Source organism: Trichosurus vulpecula, chromosome 5, assembly GCF_011100635.1.
Source record: "Trichosurus vulpecula isolate mTriVul1 chromosome 5, mTriVul1.pri, whole genome shotgun sequence".
NCBI classification, from domain to species: Eukaryota; Metazoa; Chordata; class Mammalia; order Diprotodontia; family Phalangeridae; genus Trichosurus; species Trichosurus vulpecula.
In genome coordinates this window covers 106506263-106528172 of record NC_050577.1, presented here as the reverse complement: position 1 = coordinate 106528172, position 21910 = coordinate 106506263, and the positions used below count along the sequence as shown (strand labels likewise).

Below are 21910 nucleotides of genomic sequence, written 5' to 3'. Positions count from 1 at the left end.
TAATCCTAAAACATGGATCTAACTGTAAAACTCAGCTGCTTAAAAGACACCAATGGTTCCCTAATGCTTCTACAATAAAATTCAAATTATCACTCTGTTTAACTTTTAAAGTCCTCTCAAATCTGGCTCCAGCCTACTTTTTCAGACTGATTGTATCTTATCATCCTTCAAGCACTCTACACTCCAGCCAAATTCCAAGTTCAAACATGCTGTACGATGTATACAATATTCCATTTCTTGTCTCTGCCCCTGCGCATAAGTCATTCCCAATATCTGTAATGGACCTCTTTCTCAGCTCCACCACCTAACATCTCTAGCTTTCATCACAATTCAACTCAAGTATCAATTCCACCTGAAGTGTGGAGGCATGAACATGAGACCATTTTGGATCTCCTGGAAGCTAATAACTACCCCAAGAGTACTTTTTAATTACAATGTATGTATGTATATAAACATATATACACAATGTGTGTGTGTGTGTGTGTATGCACACACATGTATATATATACACACATATATGAATAAAATTTAGTTTCATGTGTACATTTATTTCTGGCTTACAGAATATAAATTCCTGAACGGTAAAGTCTGTCCAACTCTTTCCCCCCACGCCTGCCCTCCCATTCCCAGAATTGTAGCACAGTGTCTGGCACATTTTAAGTACTTAATCAATGCTTTTTAATAATCTCTTATTATCTGTTACATTCTGCTCACACTCACCAAGCATCTCTTCATTGTACTCTAAGTACTCTTTTTTGACTGTTTGGAGATCATTGTGTTCTACAACTTAAACCCATATAACAATTCTGGGTAAATACTGATGTTAAAAATATGGGGCTTTTTTTTAAAGGAAGAAATGTGGGTCACTGACGAAGCTTGACAGTTTCTCCAAAACTATTCAGCCTTCTTACCTCCTCCTGTTTAATGTTGGGCTCAACCCATTATCCGTTTGCACTAACTTTTCAAGATAACAAGTAACAATGTTTGATCTCTATATAGGTTATCCATCTAACTATGTTGTAGTTTAGAAAACAAGTATTCTCCATCCACTTGGTTTTTCCTGTGTTGATGATTAAGTCAAACTTTTTTGAATGTTTACGGATCTCATTCAGGACACTTTGCAATGTTCTAGAGCTTGATACAATCATCACTGTGTCATCTATTCACAAAAGCATAAGGAAGGCCATCTACAGGGAAATCCTCTCCAACTTGAACTCATTCAAATTTGTTCATATTAATAGCAAATACCTTGAGCAATCATATTAAGTTTCCCTGTTTAATGTCTCGTCTTCTAAGAATGAGCAGATGGTTATTGTTAATTTAAGGAATTTTGCATAACTGGAATGTAAACTGGGATGCAGTTGGTCTAGGCTTAATGATAAATTCAAATTAGGTCTATCCTTATCATCTTCCCATTCATCTTAGGTTTCAAATCCCCATTAGACATTTTTGTTCTGTGCTTTCTGATCCAAAGTTCTTTCTCCTTGGCAGGGATATAAGGAGCAAATAAGATTTCAAAAGCTTTGCCTTCTCTGATATACATTATCATCATACCATTCACCTTGATCAGGGTACTATACACCCACATCCCTCTGGTTTCTAGATGCCTTCACCTGATTATACCTTTTAACGGGCAGGGTAGTATAGAGGAATGTTGGACTTTTAAGTCCCTAGGGTTTAAATCTCCCTCTCTGACATTTACTAGCTGCGTGGTAGTTATTGTCACGTACAATTCTTTATTAGTTCATTTGGGTTTCTTGGCAAAGATACTGGAGTGGTTTGCTATTCCTTCTCCAGCTACATTTTACAGATGAGAAAGCTCAGGCAACTTTTCACATAGCTAATAACTATGTGAGGCCAAATTTGAACTCAGGTCTTCCTGACTCCAGGCCCAGCACTCCACTCCACTTTACCACCTAGCTGCTCACTACCAGCTGGATGACCATGGGCAAATCACAACCTCTCTGAGTCTCCACTTCCTCATCTATAAAATGGGGATATCACCTGTAACATCTATTTCACAGAACTATTATGGCAATCAAACATGAGCATGTCTAGGAAATGGTCTCTCAACTTTAAACCTCTCAATATCAGCTGTAACTTTCACACACAGTGCCTGGCACTTTATGCATTGATACATAATCAATGCATAAAGATAGGTATCTTTACCTACCCTGTTATTTATAACACAGTGTACTCTTCCAGAGCCCCAGTTTATTGATGGATTCCATCCCACTAATGCTCAGAGATGCTAATGAAGACAAGCTAGCTGTGATCTTAAGCCACATTGATTTCAGGGGCAGGTCTGAATAAGAAGCAAAGGCAAACATTTATATGATACCTTCATGTCAATTAACAGTAGGATATCATTCACTAATGGTCACAGAATAAAGTATTCTGTAGCAACTCCATGCTATATTTTAGAAAGGTTACAAGAATGATTTGAGTTTCTTCCAATAAATGTTCTCTCATTTGGGGGAAATTTAATCTATTCTGTCATTCCATTCATTCAATATATAAAGTATTCTAAGGTGACATTGTATGATGTTATCCCTTTTCATTATATCCTTGTAGAGTTCTGCAATTTGCCCAACTCCTTGCAGAAAATGTCTGGTCAACTGAATGAAGCTCATTCTGAGGAAGGGAAAGGGGAATAAGGTAGCAGGATGAGTGAACTGGCAGAAGGGAAAGAAAGAAACTGGGAATATGGACTGTGGGGAAGGGGAGGAAGGTAAGGGGGAAGGAGAGCTGAAGAGAAGCAGATGAACAAAGGAAAAAAGGAGAAAGAGAGAAAGAAAGAGAAAGGAGGAAAAAGAGTGAGGAAAGAAAGAGAAGATTGCACCATGAGGGAAAAAGAAAGATGGAAAGAAAAGTGAAAGAAAGAAAAGTGGGGAAGAGGGAAAGGAAAGAAATGGAAACAAGGGAAATGAATAGGGGAAAGAAGGAAAAAAGCAGAGAGAACTAGAAGGGAAAGAGAAGGAAGGAAAGGTAAGAAGTAAACAGGGAAGGATTAGGGCAATAGAGGGGAAAGGAAGGAAAAAAGGATGGAGGAGAGAGGGTAAGAAGTGGCAGAAAAAATGTCATTCCTATACTAAGTAAATATCTTGTATGCTCTTGTTCCTAAATGTATTCTGGAATGTGTTCCAATTCCGAACATTTTTTGTGTGTGTTTCTATGAAGAGCGGCACCATAATACAGTGAATACAGAGCTGATCTTGAAGTCAGAAAAGACTAAAGCTCAAGTCTTCCTGTGATACAGACTAGCTCTGTGACCAGAGGGCAAGTCACCTGACCTTTCAGTGCCCCAAATAACTATTTAATTTAATCCAAACATTTATTAAACCCCTATGTCCAAGACTCTAATGTTATAAATTATAAATGAATTGCCAATATGTATCAGTATAAGGTTTTCCAACACCGAGTTTCCTTTATTCATTAAATCCTTGGTCTGGATTTTCCCCCCTCCTGCCCCTCATACAAAAACAATCATTGATTTTAACTATCTGTTAATTTTTGGGCAGCTATGTGGTGCAATGGATAGAGTGCTGGGACTGCAATCAGGAAGACAGGAGTTCAAATCTGGCCTCAGAAACTTATTAGCTATGTGACCCTGGGCAAGTTACTTAACCCTGTTTGACTCAGTTTTCTCATCTGTAAAATGAGCTGGAGAAGGAAATGGCAAACCACTCCAGTATTTTTGCCAAGAAAAGCACAAATGAGGTCATGAAGAGTCAGACACGATGCAAAAACTGAACAACAACAACAACAAATCTATGGATTTACTATATAAACCTCAATGTTATTTTTGATTTTCATAATTTGCCTTGTTTTTGTTTTTGTAATGGTTTACCTTAAGGCTCCTTATGTAAAGCTCGCATTTAGTTTTTTTTTTTAAATTTGCAATTTTTTCCTCAATAAAAGTTAATTTAACAAAATCTTGCTGGGTTAAGTAAAAGCATACACATTAAAATTTTTTTATAAACTGCTTGGAGCTAACTAACATCAGGAAGTAGTTTTTCTTCTTTTTAAATCTTTGTTACAAAGGAAGGTTTACTGGGTGGTGTAACTGCAAGCAAAGTGGGATTTTTTGCTCTTTTTTCTTTTGGAGTTAAGCTTCCATAACACATTAAGTGCTTAATGTGATGTTAATGTAATGTAATATTAATGGAATAGGACCTGCTTTGAGCTCTGGCCCAGTTCAAAGCTGTGGTGTATCCTGAGTCACATGGAGCCTGAGCCACATGAAACCCATTGGGGGAGGAGCTTGCCCAACAGAAAAAAGAGCAGGGAGTGAGAGTGAGGCAGAGCTGAAAGAGAGAAGCTTGCTGAGTGGGCAGAGGTAGGAATTTGCTTGTGGAGAGGCCTAACAGAAAGAATGTTTGTGATGTTGGTGCTCCCTCTGTTGATCTGTGTTATTCTCTCAGGTAGAAGCCCTGTCTGTTGGTCTGGGTTAATTTCTCAGACAGAAGCCCCTTTGTTGGTCTTTATAAGTGAATTGAACCGAAGGGTGGAGACTTGCCCATGGGAAGGAGGCTTAGCTTAAGTCCCCTCTAAGAGCAGTTAAAGTGAGTTGAGATGATGGTGCTGGTAATGTATGTAAATATTGTTGCAGCCCTGTTAAGCTTTGTTTTCCCAGAAACAGAAGCTGCAGGCAGGAGCAGGAAAAGCTTGGAGTGGAGCACTCCCCATGAGCTCAGACAAGGAGTAGGAGTGGAGAGCGGAGAGCTGCCTCCATGTGAACCCAGGCAAGAACTGGGAGTGGTCTGCCCACAGAGGAGCCATGAGACTTAGAAGTCAACCTTGAGGTAAGATGAAAGAGGACTTTACTTGGACATTCTGTATTGACTGAAGAGACCGTAATTTGCTGTGACCTAGGGGTGGATGGTGTTTGTATTTTCTGATACCCCTTAAGGATGATATGTTGTGCAAGGGAAGACCCTGACCTGGGACCCCCTGCTTGTGTAAACAAGTATTTTGGGGATGCAACGATATATGCTGTGTGAGTATTCTGAGGAATGCTATAAGATATACTATGTGGCCACCTTAGTAATAAGTTTTTATGTTGCTATGAATGTTATGTTTTAGTTTATTGAACAATGTTTAGTTCTGAATAAATAGTTCATTATACTGTGTGAGAGTTCATTATACTGTGTGATTAGACCCTTAAAATTATTCACAGCAGCAGTCCTCAGGTGTGCTGCTGTGATTGGCATTACAAGTGGTAAAAGATATACTCAGAAATGAGTGGGATGGGAAAACAAAAGTATCAATAACAAGTACCATCAATTAAAAAAAGCAACAATTTAAATTAACTGTTTGTTTTCTCATTGGCCCCTTTGAGATTCTACTTCAAATAGGATAGCCACAACAGAAAAAACTATGCCGAGGATTACAGTCTGACTGCCAGAACAATATAATTTGTTAGTTCTGTCAAACATTAGCTTAGTGATTCTTCTTGTGAGATTCCTCCACAACAGATTATATTTATCAAGAGAAGGTCATCTATAATAAAATATTTGATCTCAGGGCTACTAAAGTAATCCAGAATGTCAAAAAGACCTAGAAAATTGAATGTAAGGAGGATTTTGTTATTTTTAGAGTTCAGTTTCTCGGGATCCATGGCCATGGTGAGGCCTAGTTTCCAGGTGTTAGATAATAACTCCCAGAATAGCCAAGGATACTAGTAATTCCTAGAATCATAGCGATAGGCAGCCCTACTGAGGCCGTGCCATGAGATATGGGAGTGACATAATTGATATTTACTATGCTTGCACAGAATGACAATATTGCTAAAGTTAACCTGTGAGGAATGCATGTGCATGTACCTGCCTCAACTAGGCCCTGCTGAGGCTTGAGGAGATTTAGGGGAGTACACAAACTGTGCCTGTCTCGACTGACCCCATTGAGACATACGGGTACTTGCCCCCACTTCTCGCCGACCCCTGTGAGAAGGGTGATTAGGGAATGCTGTAGGAGCTGGTTCTCCCACTATCAGTAACCTTTCTGAGAAGACTAGACTAGAATAAAGTTGATTATTAAAGCCCCTCCGAAGGTATCTGCCTGTCTGACCAGATCAAGAGTGAACCTGTTAGAGGGTGGAACATGAAAGCTCCAGTGCCTCCTGTGTGTTATCTGTGAAACAAAAACAAAGTATCTTTTGGTATCTGGGGCTTTTAGCAGACTGCAACATCAGTATAAATCAACAGTGTGATATGGCAGCCAAAAGAGCTAACAAAATTGTAGGCTGCATTAAGAGAGGCAGAAGCACAAGGAAGGGCATAATGAGGGAAGTGATATTTCTACCGTACTCTTTACTGGCTAGACTTCACCCAAACTATTTTTCTCAGTTCTGGGTGTCACATATTAGGAAGTGCATAACAAAGATAATCAGGTTGGTAAAAGATGCCAACAAACATAGCAAATTAAATGAACTGAAGATGTTTAGCCTGGAGAACAGGAGGCTCTGGGGGTCGAGTAAGAAGACAGGTTAACAGAGGAAAGAAGGATTAGCTGTGCTCTTCTTCTCAGATGGCAGAATGAGGAACAATGAGTTGAACTGGGGTTCTTAAACATTTTTGTATCCTGGACCCTTTTGGCAGTCTGATAAAGCCTATGGATCCCATCTCAGAATAAAGTTCTCAAATGCACAAAATACAATAAATTAGATAACAAAGGAAACTTATACTGGAATAGTACTCCAAAAAGTTAGTTTTTTTAAAAAGTAAATAGGAAAATAGGACCCTAGTTTAAGAATTCCTGGGTAAGAAATTGAAGAAGGGGGGAGGAGCAAAGATGGTGGCTGGAAAGCAGGGACTTGCTTGAGCTCCCCCCCAGGTCCCTCCAAAAACCTATACAAAATGGCTCTGAACAAATTCTAGAACTGCACAACCCACAAAATAGCAGAGGGAAGCAGGGATCCAGCCCAGGACAGCCTGGATGGTCCTGGGTGAGGTCTATCGCGCACGGAGCTGGGAGTGGAGCAGAGCAGAGCCCAGTGTGGGCTGCGTGAACCAACCAGACCAGGAGCCGGGTGCAGCAGGCCCTAGTGCCCTGAATCAGTGAGCTGTGGAAGTTACCCTACTCCTCAACCCACAAACACCAAAGACAACAGAGGAGGTTAGTGGGAAAAGCTGCAGGGGATAGAGTGATAGGAGTTCATGGTTCAGCCATGCCCCTGGGGCAGCGGAGGTGGTGCAGCTACAGAACTACAGCTACAGTTGCTTTTGGCCCCAGGCCCACGTGGTAGGAGAAATTAAGTGGCAGATCAGAGCAGGAGTGTAGAGCCTGCTTAAGATCTGAGTCCAGTCCGGGTTGAGGGTTCTTGGGGAAGGAGGAGTGCTGGTGTGGGAGAGCTGGCTGTATAGGAATAGCTCTGAAATCAATGTCACATCCCCTCAAGCTTGGAACAAAGTACTCTTTGCTCTACAAGCAGTCATACCCCAATGAAAAACTCAAAGGTCAAGTAAGTTACCTGGGAACATGGCCAGGCAGCGAAAACGGACTCAGATTCAGTCTCAGACTTTGGAATCTTTCTTTGGTGACAAAGAAGACCAAAACATATAGACAGAAGAAATCAACAAAGTCAAAGAGCCTACATCAAAAGCCTCCAAGAAAAACATGAACTGGTCTCAGGCCATGGAAAAGCTCAAAAAGGATTTGGAAAAGCAAGTTAGAGAAGTAGAGGAAAATTGGGAAGAGAAATGAGAAGGATGCGAGAAAACCATGAAATGTTAATGACTTGCTAAAGGAGACCCCAAAAAATACTGAAGAAAACAACACCTTAAAAAATAGACTAACTCAAATGGCAAAAGAGCTCCAAAAAGCCAATGGGGAGAAGAATGCCTTGAAAGGCAGAATTAGCCAAATGGAAAAGGAGATCCAAAAGACCACTGAAGAAAATACTACAATACTACCTTAAAAATTAGACTGGAGCAAGTGGAAGCTAGTGACTTGATGAGAAATCAAGATGTTATAAAACAGAACCAAAGGAATGAAAAAGTGGAAGACAATATGAAATATCTCATTAGAAAAACCACTGACCTGGAAAATAGATCCAGGAGAGATAATTTAAAAATTATTGGACTACCTGAAAGCCGTGATCAAAAAAAGAGCCTAGATATCATCTTTCAAGAAATTATCAAGGAGAACTGCCCTGATATTCTAGAGCCACAGGGCAAAATAGAAATTGAAAGAATCCACAGATCGCCTCCTCAAATAGATCCCAAAAAGAAAACTCCTAGGAATATTGTCGCCAAATTCCAGAGCTCCCAGATCAAGAAGAAAATACTTCAAGCAGCCAGAAAGAAACAATTTGAGTACTGCGGAAACACAATCAGAATAACACAAGATCTAGCAGCTTCTACATTAAGAGATGGAAGGGTTTGGAATACGATATTCCGGAGGTCAGTGGAGCTAGGGTTAAAACCAAGAATCACCTACCCAGCAAAACTGAGTATCATGCTCCAAGGCAAAATATGGACTTTCAATAAAATAGAGGACTTTCAAGCTTTCTCAGTGAAAAGACCAGAGCTGAATAGAAAATCTGACTTTCAAACACAAGAATCAAGAGAAGCATGAAAAGGTAATCAAGAAAAAGAACAAGAAAAAGAAATCGCAAGGGACTTACTAAAGTGGAACTGTTTTGTTTACATTCCTACATGGAAAGATGATATGTATGATTCATGAGACCTCAGTACTAGAGTAGCTGAAGGGAATATGCATATATATATATACACACACACATATATATATATGTGTGTGTGTGTGTATGTATATATATATGTGTGTGTGTGTATACATGTATGTGAGTGTATATATGTATATATATATGTGTGTGTATATATATAGACAGAGGGCACAGGGTGAGTTGAATATGAAGGGATATCTAAAAAAAAATAAAATCAAATTAAGGGATGGGAGAGGAATATATTGAGAGAGGGAGAAAGGGAGAGATAGAATGTGGTAAATTATCTCGCATAAAAGTGGCAAGAAAAAGCAGTTCTGTAGGAAGGGAAGAGGAGGCAGGTGACGGGGAATGAGTGAATCTTGCTCTTATCAGATTTGACCTGAGGAGGGAATACCATACACACTCAATTGGGTATCTTATCCCACAGGAAAGGAGGAGGAAGAACATAAAAAAAGGGGGATGATAGAAGGGAGGGCAGATGGGGGAGGAGGTAATAAAAAACAAACACTTTTGAAAAGGGACAGGGCCAACGGAGAACATTCAATAAAGGGGGACAGGTTAGGAAGGAGCAAAATATAGTTAGTCTTTCACAACATGAGTATTGTGGAAGGGTTATACATAATGATACGCATGTGGCCTATGTTTAATTGCTTGACTTCTTAGGGAAGGTGGGTGGGAAGGGAAGAGGGGAGAGAATTTGGAATTCAAAGTTTTAAAAACAGATGTTCAAAAACAAAAAAAAAAGTTTTTGCATGCAACTAGAAAATAAGATACACAGGCAATGGGGTGTAGAAATTTATCTTGCCCTACAAGAAAGGAAGGGAAAAGGGGATGGGAGGGCAGTGGGGTGACAGAAGGGAGGGCTGATTGGGGAATGGGGCAAGCAGAATATATGCCATCTTGGTGTGGGGGGGAGGATAGAAATGGGGAAAAAATTTGTAATTCAAACTCTTGTGAAAATCAATGCTGAAAACTAAATATGTTAAATAAATTTAAAAAAAAAAGAAAAAAAAAAGAAATTGAAGAAGGTAGATTTTGGTTCCAAAAAGGAGAATGGACTACTTCAAGAAATAGAGAAAAAAAAAAGATGGATGACCATCTTGTGGGTGGGTGGGACGAAGTTAGTAGAGAGAATTCTTACTCAGATAAAGACTGAACAAGAGTCACTGAGGCCTCTTTCAACACAGATTCTGTGATTCTTGTTTATGTTTTTCCATAAATCCTTGAAAAAAGATCTGCTCACCAACAACTGCAAGCCAGGGTTGGGCTTTAGCTCTTCAGGGGTGGGGGAGGAGGATTTACTATCTGTTCCCTGAAATGAACTGTTATTTCTGTCTGCAAATAATGTCCTTGGCCCCTTAAAGATTTAGAGACATATTTCTTCTGTCTAGGATTCCCCACCCCCCTGAATCTATAGTCTTATTCTTTCCCAGGGCTCCTTTTTTTCAAGTCCATTAACTTGAACAACCTTCATCTTAGAGTTACTCCTTACCACCTTTATCATTACACTAGTAAATTCTAATTATAAACTATATATCAAGAATTCTGAAATTTCACAGATGGGGTTTTCCCCTGAGAATAAACATTATATACCAAACTTCCCCATGTTTTTCAGACTAATAGGGTTAATATGCTGACTACTGAAATACTCTTTTTAAGGGCTTTTCCAATGAAAATCATTTTAAGTTTCTTTAGCTGATTTTAAAAATAAAATATATTTTCTGCTTATGACTCCCCAAAATATCTGATATTCAACACCTTACCTCCAGATAGATTGATGGTGGATTATGTTCTCCTCCAAATTTGTCCAATAGGGCCTCTATGTGTTCCTGTGTCAGTTTAATCATTTGCTTGATATTCCACACCTAAAACCATACAAAATAACATAGAAAACTCCTTTAGGATGTGTGTGAACTATTTAATCACTTGATAATGAAAAAAAAATTAACTTCTTAAATTACAAAATAGTAATTAGTTCCCAATAAGTAGCCCATCATTACTGTAATTTCCAACTTGTTGCCTATATTGGATTGAGATATATGTTTAAAACTGAGAACAGGTCTAAGCCCATTATCACGCACATATGCTTAAGAAGAGAGAAATTTTAAAATTATGTTGAATAAAACAGAAAGAATCCCTTAAATGGGGGAAGAAAAGGAAGCTAGGAGAAAAAGATGGGGTGATATGGGAGGAGCAAAGCTTAAAACAGAACAGGGTCACAGACAGAATGGTTTGAATATTCAATGTACCAATCCACAATCCACTACATTCTTATTTTTATTGAGCTAGGGGGCCCTAAAAATGGTTATTGGAGGGCAGACTAGGTTTGGAGATGTGGTGCTAAGTGAATAATACAGTAAGTCCCTGCTTTTTACTCATTGATTTATTAGTCTGGAATGAATTACAGAGGATATCTGGAGTTGACAAGAAGCTCTAGAAAACTGCTCAAAAATACATCTCCCCTATACACTTAGGTTAACTAGTTAACATGTCATCCTGAAATCCAACCTTTTAGAAAGATTAAGCCTATCAGTAACTCACAAATTAGTAGCAAGTGGTATTAAAAACAAACCGAGATGGCTTAAGTATAATGGAGTTTTGATAAGGAAGTGAGGCTAATTGTGTAACATAAGACATTTTCACAGAAGCCATATCTTACTGTGATGTTAGTCATGGACACAGGGAACTGTACCAAAGCCTTAGGCATCTGGAAGATGGGGGAGGTGGATAGGATCAAGGAAGATTCTGCCTTAAAAAAAAAAAACAAAAAAAACAAAAAAAACAAACACTACCACCAGGCTCCTGCAAACTCACCCTGAAGCCTTGTGCAAACTTCATGAACTGAACATCTTCTGCTCACATCTCACCTCCTACCATCTGAGGATAAAGCTGATCATTTGAAAGGTGTAAATTTAGTCCTGGAATCCAAACAGTCATTCAGATACTAGGCCTGAATTCTATATTAACAACAATGATCCCATGGTAAAGCAAAGAGGACTGAACAACAAGCATTTATTAAGAACCTATTTAGTAAGACAGTCCTTTCCTTTCCAAGAGCTTAGATTTTCCTAAGAGGATACATGTCCAAAGGTAAAAAAATATAGGATATATATGAAATTAAGAGAAAGTACAAAGGGCTTAGGGAAAAGATGGGGTACAACCATGCAAAGGTGAGAGGGCATGGATTAGGATCCTTCAAAGAGCAAAAAGGATTGGTTAGACTGGTAGAAAGAGAACCACAAAGCAGCATCATGAAAAACCCAGAGAGGAGAGAGTATCCAGTAGGGGACAGTAGTTAACTAAGTGTCATATGCTCAAAGGTAACCAACTCCCATCTCCTAGCATTCCTTTTTTCTTCATTAAACACACATCTACTAATGCCTATCATGAGCAACACACTGTGCCAGAAACTGGGAATACTAAGAGAAAACAAATGCTTATAATTTAGATTCAATGGCTGACAGGGAAAAATACCTGGCCCAGCCTCCTACATCTGTACTTTCTTCCTACAGAATCATTTAATCTACTTCAGAAGCGATTTAATATATTCCCTAGCTAACCCCACAAATAAAGAAGAATCACCTTTACATTTATACATATGGTCATCCAGACTGTTTAAATATTAAGATTTAATCATTAGATTGTGAGCTTGAGGGCTGGAACTGTATTTTATATCCCTAGTGCTTATCACAGTGCCTGACATAGAGTTAGTGCTTAATAAATGTTTTATTGACTGACTGAAATATCTACATCACAAACTGTCCTAGGTAAAAGCAACAAAGCATTCTCAAAAAGAGAAGGAAACAAGTGCTAAGCAAGTCAAACCACAACCACCACATCCCCTCAGACTTCAATGGAGATATCCCAGGACCCTGAACCTTGGGAAAAGCAGTGTCTTCCAAACCACCAGAGCTGCTTCCAGCCATCAATAGGGACAGAAATCATTGAGAAAAAGGGTCCACCTTCCTCACAACTACTAATAATAACTGCTGACCAATTGCCACCAAAAGGCAAATAAGCACAAGAGCCCTGGAAGTAGCAAAACTCCTAGACCACCATCTTGGTCTCCTTAGCAGTCATCCGGGGAAGCAATTCCATTGGAGAAGGGGCCAGTCACCTTCATCAACTGCTAAGTGCTGCTCCCACAGGGCAGGCAGACCCAGCAAGGCACCCTGAGAGACAAGAGGCAGAATGTGCAAGGTAACTCAAACCTTTGCTTCCACCTTGACCACCATCTCTCCTCAGACTCCTACAGGGAAAACCCAGAACCCTGAATCCTAGAATCTTTGGGATTGCAATTCTTCCAGTCCAGTGCTTGTAGTTATCATCCTGGAAAGCAATCTCTGTAGAGATGTAGTCTGGCAACTGCTCTTATAGGTGCTACAAGAATAGCCACAATTCTTAGCTACTGAAAACCAAGAAAGTACTTGTCACCAAAGTCCTTGGCACTGTCAAATAGTTAAACATCATAAACGGCCATGGTTTTATCAGTGGAAATAACATCAAAGAGGAGGTTTTACTTTTTTACCATTTACTTTGCTGCTGCACTCTAAGGGCCACAAGACCCTTCCATCTAACTGGCACCTGAAACCTTTAATGTATATTAATTCTCCCACTTCAACATGAGCTTCTTGGGAGCAGGGACTCTCTTACTTTTTTATCTGTGTCCTCAGAGCTTAGCACAGTGCTTGAACACATTAAGAATAAATACTTCTTCATTCATTCATAAATTCCAGAGGGAAAGCCACTACCTAGCCCAGAGGAACTCAAAGATCTAAGCTTTTGGGGTAAGAACTCACCATTTGACAAAAAATAATGGGAAAATTGGAAAGAAGTTTAGAAGAAACTAGGCATAGACCAACATCTAACACCATATACCAAGATAAGGTCAAAATGGATAAATGATTTCAACATAAAGGGTGATTATCCTAAGTAAATTAGGGGAGCACAGAAAAATGTACTTGTCACTGACATCTATGGATAAGGGAATAAGTGAGAGAGATGGGAAATAAAATGGATAATTTTACATTATATGTAAGTGAAAAATTTCATTATATAAAATTAAAAGGGTTTTGCACAAAAAAACTAATGTAGCCGAAATTAGAATGAAACATGAAGAGAATGACTAGGTTTCTGTAAGTTTTGAAAGAAAGAGAGAAAAGGGAAGGGAGGGATGGAAGGAGGAAAAGAGGAAGGAAGAAAGAAGATTAAAGACCATTTGAAAAAAATACTCCAGATCACGAATAATGCAAGAAATATGTATTAAAACTTTGCGATTTCACCACACTCACACACACACACACACACACCAGATTAACAACAACTAACAAAAGACAATGTTTTAGAAACTATGAGGAAATTGTCATACTACAATACATACACTATTGGTAAAGTTGTGAACAGGTATAAATATTTTGGAAAAAAATATGGGTCTATACTAGAATGGTCAATAAATTGTAGCCCTTGAAAGAGCAATAGACTACTAGGTATAAACCCCAAGAAAATAAATAACAGAGGAAAAGGTGGCATACATACAAAAATATTTATAGTAGGACTTTTAATAGTGGCAAAAATTTGGAAACCAAATGGGTAACAATCATTTGGGAACTTACTGAAAAATTACAGTACATAAATGTAATGGATTAGTGTACCATAATAAATGACAGGAAAAATACAGACACTTGGGACTATTTGTATAAATTGAAGTAGAATGAAGTAAGCAGGAACAAAGGGACAATCAACATGATAACCACTACAATGTATTTTAAAAAAAACTTAAGGAGTATGATCAATAAGGTAATCAAACTTAAATTATATTGCATTTACCAGGTCAAATCACAAGACCCAATAGCATTATACCTTCACCCAGTGAGATATACGTTGTTAGACAGAGCTAATGTGTTGTTTTATTTATTTCCTTGTTTACAAGAGAGAATCTTATTGAGAAGGAGACTTGTCCGGGGTAGTGTCTGCAATGTAAGGAAAGGTTATAATTCAATAAAGACAGCCCTTTTGATCAAACTAGTTTCTAGCTTCACACTTTCCTGGCCTTCAGAAAATGACTAGAAACACTATTAATTTACCTAAATATTCTTCTATTTTGTCTTTCACTATTCTACTTCACACCTCTTGATCATTTCAACCACTCTCTTCACATTCTTCACTTTTCCTGTCTTCACTCTTCTCAACTTCTTTGCTGAACAAAGAATTCAATTAAAATAAATCTTCCAATATATACACAGAAGTTAAAATGGAAGATTTACACTCCTTAATTATAATTTCTAGATTTATTCAATTTCATTTCATGAATAACATTTATATTACCAAAGCACAGATCTAACCAGGAAGTTTCTTTAAGCAGGGAATGTCTCATTTTTCTGCAGTTACTCAATTTAGTCACTAGATGGCAATAGTGCATGAAAAAAGAAAAGAAGGTTGTAAAACCTTCTTCCTTGAGGTAAATATAGCATAGAGAACTGATTTGGGCAAATTTTAGTATGTATTTTATCTAAAAAAAAAATTCCATCCTCTACAAATTTGGACCTGCCCTGTTGATGACTGCTAATCATTATTAATTTTGCTGATAAGCACTACTCTGTTTCTCAAACAGGTATTCTATTTTTTTCCTATTATCATCCACAAACTTTATAGCTAAAAACTTATGAAAATTAGCACATGATATTTGGGTATATTATGCTTAGGGTTTCCTAACATCCCTTTTCTGATTTTTTAGTGATCAGATGGTGAAGTTGTACATTTAAATACATAAATACTGTCACCAATAAGAGAGGATTAACAGTTAAGAATAACAGAGAGCTACATAGAGAGGCTAATGGATCATATGCAAGTTTACAAGTGCATCATTTAAAAAGTCTAAAAGTGGTACTATAAGAAAAATGAAAGAAAGTATACATTTTAAAAGCAAATAACATGGAAAGAAAATTTCACTTATTTTACTTAGCTCACAGCTTACCTAATTTATAGTTCAAATGAAAAAATCTTTCCCTACTCAATAATGGTCTGAAAACATTTTATCAAATATAATCTTTCTTGTAATAAAGTCCATTTTTCATAGATAGCTCCAAAGGCAAAAAAAAAATGACTAGCTCACATAACAAAACTTTTTTCTCTTCTCTATTCCCAATACTTTTCTGTATAATGACTTTAAATTCATACACACGAATCTGCAACTTTAGTCAATAAACAGAACTGCTGAGAATGACAAATTAAAATAAAGTAGAAAAGTCTTAAGATAAGTGTGACAATTTTACTAGTAATGTAATTTTAAAAATAACTTTCCTCCTAGTGTTACATCACTTTTTTTCTGGTAACTTTGAAAATAATTTTCTTTTTAAAAAGTATCACATGCACCTAAAAGAAATAGGTCTTTTAGGGTAGCACTTCTTAAACTGTGAGTTGCAACCCCTTATGGGGTTGAGTAATTGAACGTGGGGGTCACAAAAAATCTGGCAACAGTAAAAGGTTTCCAAATGCACAACCAAAAATTAATTCAAAATCACAACCAAAAATTAATTCAAAATCAAACACGTAATGAATCCGAGGCGTTTCTGGTGGCGCTTGACCATGTTGCAACTAAACACATGCGGTACTTTAAAAAAAAATTATTTGGACTCTGATTACAAAAGGTTATTACTACATGTACAGGTAAGGTGGCTCTCAAGAGGGCAAAGTTTAAACAGATTGTTGAAATTGAAAGATAAAGTTGTTCTATTTTTGACTGAGCAGAGATCCAATTTTGTTAATTTCGTTTATAATGACTTAAGGTTTTAAAAATTGTTATTTGTCCGATATTTTCAAAAAAGTCAATGATTTAAACAAGGAAAATATTGTAACATACGTATGTCAAAAGATGAAATTGGAAGTTTTACTAAAAAAGTTAACAAATGGAAGAATAAGGTAGAAAATAGTTCTTTAGAAACGTTTATAGCTACAGATGACGTTATAATTGAAAATAACCTACCCAAAGATTTAATTACAAGTTATAATTGACCATCTGAAGTGCCTGGAGATAGTTTCAGAAATACTTCCCTTCAAATTTTGATTTGAAAAAACTAAGTTAAGTTCATAAACCACACTCAATTAAAATAAAATCGTCAGTCACCTGCCATTAAAAGCTCAAGAAGAGGGCAACTAGGTGGTGAAGAGGATAGAGCACCAGTCCTGGAGTCAGGAAAACCTGAGTTCAAATCCGACCTCAGATACTTGAAACATACTAGCTGTGTGACCCTGGGCAAGTCACTTAACCCAATTTGCCTCAATCCCCCCCCCCCCCAAAATCACTAAGAATTTGCTGAGTTATCAAGTTACCCAGGTTTAAAACTTAAGTTTCCTAAAAAATCATTAAATGAATTTTGGCTTGGGATTAGGACAGAATTTCCAACAATTTCTGAAATGGCCCTAAACATACTTCTGCCATTTTGTACTATGTATTTATGCGAAGTGGTGTTCTCAGCATTGATGATTATAAAATCAAAATATTGATCAAGGCTGAAAAATGTTCAAGATGCTCTATATGGTACCAAATGTTCCACAAAGATTTAATTCTTTATGTAAAAATAAACAAGCATATCTGTCTTATTAGAATGCAAATTTGCTTTTGTCTTTAATAAATGGTAAAATTATGTGTATATCAAAGAATTGTTTTAAAATAAATTTCTTTATGATTTATTATCAATAAATGTTTGATTTGTGTGCCTATTTTATATCTATACACCCAGGGTCATGTAAAAATTTCTCGGGCGAAAAGGGGTCATGAGTGGAAAAAGTTTAAGAGGCCCTGTTCTAAATCATACTATTGGGAAGATGGCAGAGTAATGTATTCAATTCAAAAGCCTCAAGAAAAGAAGATAAGAGAAACTTTGTCTGAGAGCAGTTTGTGTAAGGGGTTCCTCTTTAAGAAAGTATTATACTTCTCAGAACGGTATTAGAACACAGGAAAAGAGATGTATGAGTTTTCAAGGGCTATTGGCACCCAGGATGGAAGGATGGACAAAGAACTTTTCCCTACTCATGCTTCCCTTGAGGCAGGCTTCCAGATGTCTAACAGCCTGTTATGAGGCTGAACAGTTAAGGGTTGGAGCAGTAGAAGGCTGTGTCAAGGCCTGGGCCTTGTGAGGGCTTGACAACTGTAATCATTAGCTTCATCTGTAGCCTTCCTTCCATCTACTAATACTCTGCCTAGCTATCAATGGTTAGCATAGTCTCCCATTCCTGTGATGGAGTACCCCCATCTACCAAAGAACAAATTCCCCTTATTAACTCTCGCTGTCCGTGTTCTCATTACCATCTACCTCAAACCTGCTTCTCCAATGTCCCACTTCAAATCTGCCTTCCCTATTCCATTTTGCCCTCTAGAACTCCTACTCTATAATTAATGAGCCTCCTTACATTTTAGACCTCTCCATCTTGTGCTTCTTACATCTTTCTGCACCTTCTGAGATTTGGCCCGCCTAGATAACACTGCATCCCTGCCCAGCTTTTCTAATTTGATTGTTATTTCTAATATACACCAAGCCTCCACAGTCCAAGTGGGAGAGTCAGAATACCCCTAGCTCCCAACTGGTACCTCCAAACTCTCCTCTACTTCCATCACTCAGGAAACTTTTCTCCTAAGGTTCACACTATCCAAATGATCAATCCAATCTAGATTTGGGAAGCCATCATCTACAGACTCCAGTGGCATAATCTTCATTCTTTCTGAATGACTTCAGTACCAGGCTCAGTTTCTCTTCTCTACCCCAATTCCTATTAGGGCATTTCAAGGATATCTGTTTTCTCAAATACCCTCATTTCCCAGTTCTTCAATTTACTCAATTCTGATGACCTGCTATTTCTCAGCTCCATCTCAGCTGAATATTCACATGGTCATACCTTTGATGTAGCTATCATAAACAAGTATTCCACTTCAATTTTCAAGATTTCTGAAATTCCTTTATCTAATCATAATAAATTATAATTCTATCTATCCCAATGCCTTGCCTTACTACTCCAACACTATTCTTTTTTCCATTTTAAGTGACTAGTTATCAATTGGCCAATTTAGTTTTTACAATGTATTTTTTAAAATTTACAAGCATTTATTTTCTCTACCCAGCTTCCCCTCACTCCCCACCAATATAGGAAAAAAAAAGAAAAACAAAAACCTTGTAAGAAATATGTGTAGTCAAGAAAAAACAACTTTCTGCACTAGCCATGTAGAAATATATGTCTTATTCTGTATCTTGAGATCACAGCCTCTCTGTCACAAGATGGGAAGGCAGCATTTTTCTGTAGAATGACATCACTGTCATTACACTGATTTAGAGTTAAGTCTTTCAAAGTTGTCTGTCTTTATATTTTTATTATTACTGTATAAATTATTCTATTTCTTCTCCTTTCACTCTACATCTCTTTATACAAGTCTTTCTAGAGGGTTCCTCTGAGCCTACCCCTTGTCATTTCTTGTGGCATTTGATTACATTAATATATCATAATCTGTTCAGCCATTTCCCCAATTGATGAGCATCCTTCTTAGTTTCTAGTACTTTGTCACAACAAAAGGAGCTGTCATAACTATTTTTGTACATAATGGAACTTTTTCTCTTTCAAATTTTAGGACATAGTTCCAAAATGCCTTCCATAATGGCTGAACCAATTCATAGCTCTACCAAAAAAGAATTAAAGTGCCTCAACCAGGCAGAGCCAAGATGGAGGCTGGAAAGCAGGGACTTGCCTAAAGCTCTCCCCCAGGACCCTCCAAACACCTATAAAAATGGCTCTGAACAAATTCTAGAACTGCAAAACCCACAAAATAGCAGAGGGAAGCAGGGCTCCAGCCCAGGAAAGCCTGGATGGTCACGGAGTAAGGTCTATCACACGGAGCTGGGAGCGGGGCGGAGCAGAGCCCAGAGTGGGCTGCGCCTGGAACAACCAGACTGGGAGCTGGGCGGAACAGGCCCTAGTGCCCTGAATGGGTGAGCTGTGGAAGTTACCAGACTTCTCAACCCACAAACACCAAAGACAACAGAAAAGGTTAGTGGGAAAAAACTTCAGGGACAGAGTGAAAGTAGTTCATGGTTATGCCACCACTCTGGGGGTAGCAGAGGTGGTACAGCTACAGAACTGCAGTTGCTTCTGGCCCCAGGCCCACCTGGTGGGAGGAATTAAGTGGCGAATCCCAGCAGGAGTGCAGAGCCTGCTTAGATCTGAGCTGCAGTCCGGGTTGGTGGTTCTTGGGGGAGGAGGACCACCGGTGTGGCAGAGCTTGCTGTGTAGAAAAAGCTCTGAAAACAACAGTGCAGCCCCTCAAGCTTGGGACAAAGTGCTCTAAACTCTATAAGCAGTCATACACCGACAAAAAACTCAAGGGTCAAGTAGTTGGCTGGGAAAATGGCCAGGCAGCGAAAACGGACTCAGATTCAGACTCAGACTTTGGAATCTTTCTTTGGTGACAAAGAAGACCAAAACATACAGCCAAAAGAAGTCAACAAAGTCAAAGAGCCTACATCAAAAGCTTCCAAGAAAAACATGAACTGGTCTCAGGCCATGGAAGAGCTCAAAAAAGATTTGGAAAAGCAAGTTAGAGAAGTAGAGGAAAAAATTGGGAAAAGAAATGAGAGTGACGCAAGAAAACCATGAAAAACAAGTCAAGGACTGGCTAAAGGAGACCCAAAAAAAATACTGAAGAAAACAACACCTTAAAAAATAGACTAACTGAAATGGCAAAAGAGCTCCAAAAAGACAATGAGGAGAAGAATGCCTTGAAAGGCAGAATTAGCCAAATGGAAAAGGAGGTCCAAAAGACCACTGAAGAAAATACTACCTTAAAAATTAGACTGGAGCAAGTGGAAGCTACTGACTTTATGAGAAATCAAGATATTATAAAACAGAACCGAAGGAATGAAAAAATGGGAGACAATGTGAAATATCTCACTGGAAAAACGACTGACCTGGAAAATAGATCCAGGAGAGGTAATTTAAAAATTATTGGACTACCTGAAAGCCGTGATCAAAAAAAGAGCCTAGATATCATCTTTTAAGAAATTACCAAGGAGAACTGCCCTGATATTCTAGAGCCAGAGGGTAAAATAGAAATTGAAAGAATCCACTGATCGTCTCCTGAAAAAAATTGCAAAAAGAAGACTCCTAGGAACATTGTTGCCAAATTCCAGAGCTCCAAGATCAAAGAGAAAATACTGCAAGCAGTGAGAAACAAACAATTTGAGTATTGTGGAAACACAATCAGGATAACACAAGATCTAGCAGCTTCTACATTAAGGGATCAAAGGGCTTGGAACATGATATTCCAGAGGTCAATGGAGCTAGGATTAAAACCAAGAATCACCTACCCAGCAAAACTGAGTATCATACTCCAAGGCAAAACATGGACTTTCAATACAACAGAGGACTTTTGAGCTTTCTCAGTGAAAAGACCAGAGCTGAATAGATAATTTGACTTTCAAACACAAGAATCAAGAGAAACATGAAAAGTTCTCTTTGAGTCACCGAGTCTTTTTGGACTTTGGGCACATTTAGCCTCCAGCTTTGAGAGAGAAGATGGATGATGTCAACCCCACTTCAGGTTACTAAAGGGAAAATAAGACTCTGGAAAGAAGCCGACATGAGAGGAGCTGGCAGTCTCTACCATGCTTCTCTCCAGTTTGCTACACTAGAGATTTAGGATTTCCTCTTGGTGAGATCTGGGACTTTCTCTCTCCTGGCTGAGACAAGTTGTATGCTCCCAATGGGACAGCTCCTTTGCTCTGTGTTGTCCATATATATCTTCCCATAAATACCTTCTCTAATTTTCGTTTTGCTCAAAAAAAAAAAAGTACTTCAGCCCCTTTAACACTTGTCATTTTACTTACCTATAAACTTTCCCAATCTGAAAAGTGTAAGTTAGAACCTCAGAGTTGCTTTAATTTGCATTTCTCTATTAGTTATTTAGAATATCTTTTCATTTGGCTAAAGAGAGTTGAAAACTGCCTGTTCAAATCCTCTGACCAATTATCATTTGGGGAATGGCTCTTGTTCTTATAAATTTGAATCAGTTCCTTATATATCTTGGAAATTAGACTTTTAGTGGAGAAACGTGCTGCAAAGATTTTTTTCCTCTATTGTTTCCCAGTCCCCTTATCTGCACTGAACACCCTCTCTTTTTAAACTTTTTTTTTCAATTAATGAACATGTACCTTCTCTTCCTTCCACAGTCCCCCTCCCAGTGAA

General features: G+C 38.2%; 1 protein-coding gene across 1 annotated transcript in view; it reads right to left on the bottom strand.

Annotated features, from left to right (window-relative positions):
- The window catches only part of BRAF (B-Raf proto-oncogene, serine/threonine kinase), a 158018-nt gene that overhangs the window by 82153 nt on the left and 53955 nt on the right, over positions 1–21910 (bottom strand). Inside the window, 1 exon segment of the mRNA XM_036761459.1 lies at positions 10450–10551. Coding sequence (XP_036617354.1) covers positions 10450–10551 — 102 coding nt within the window.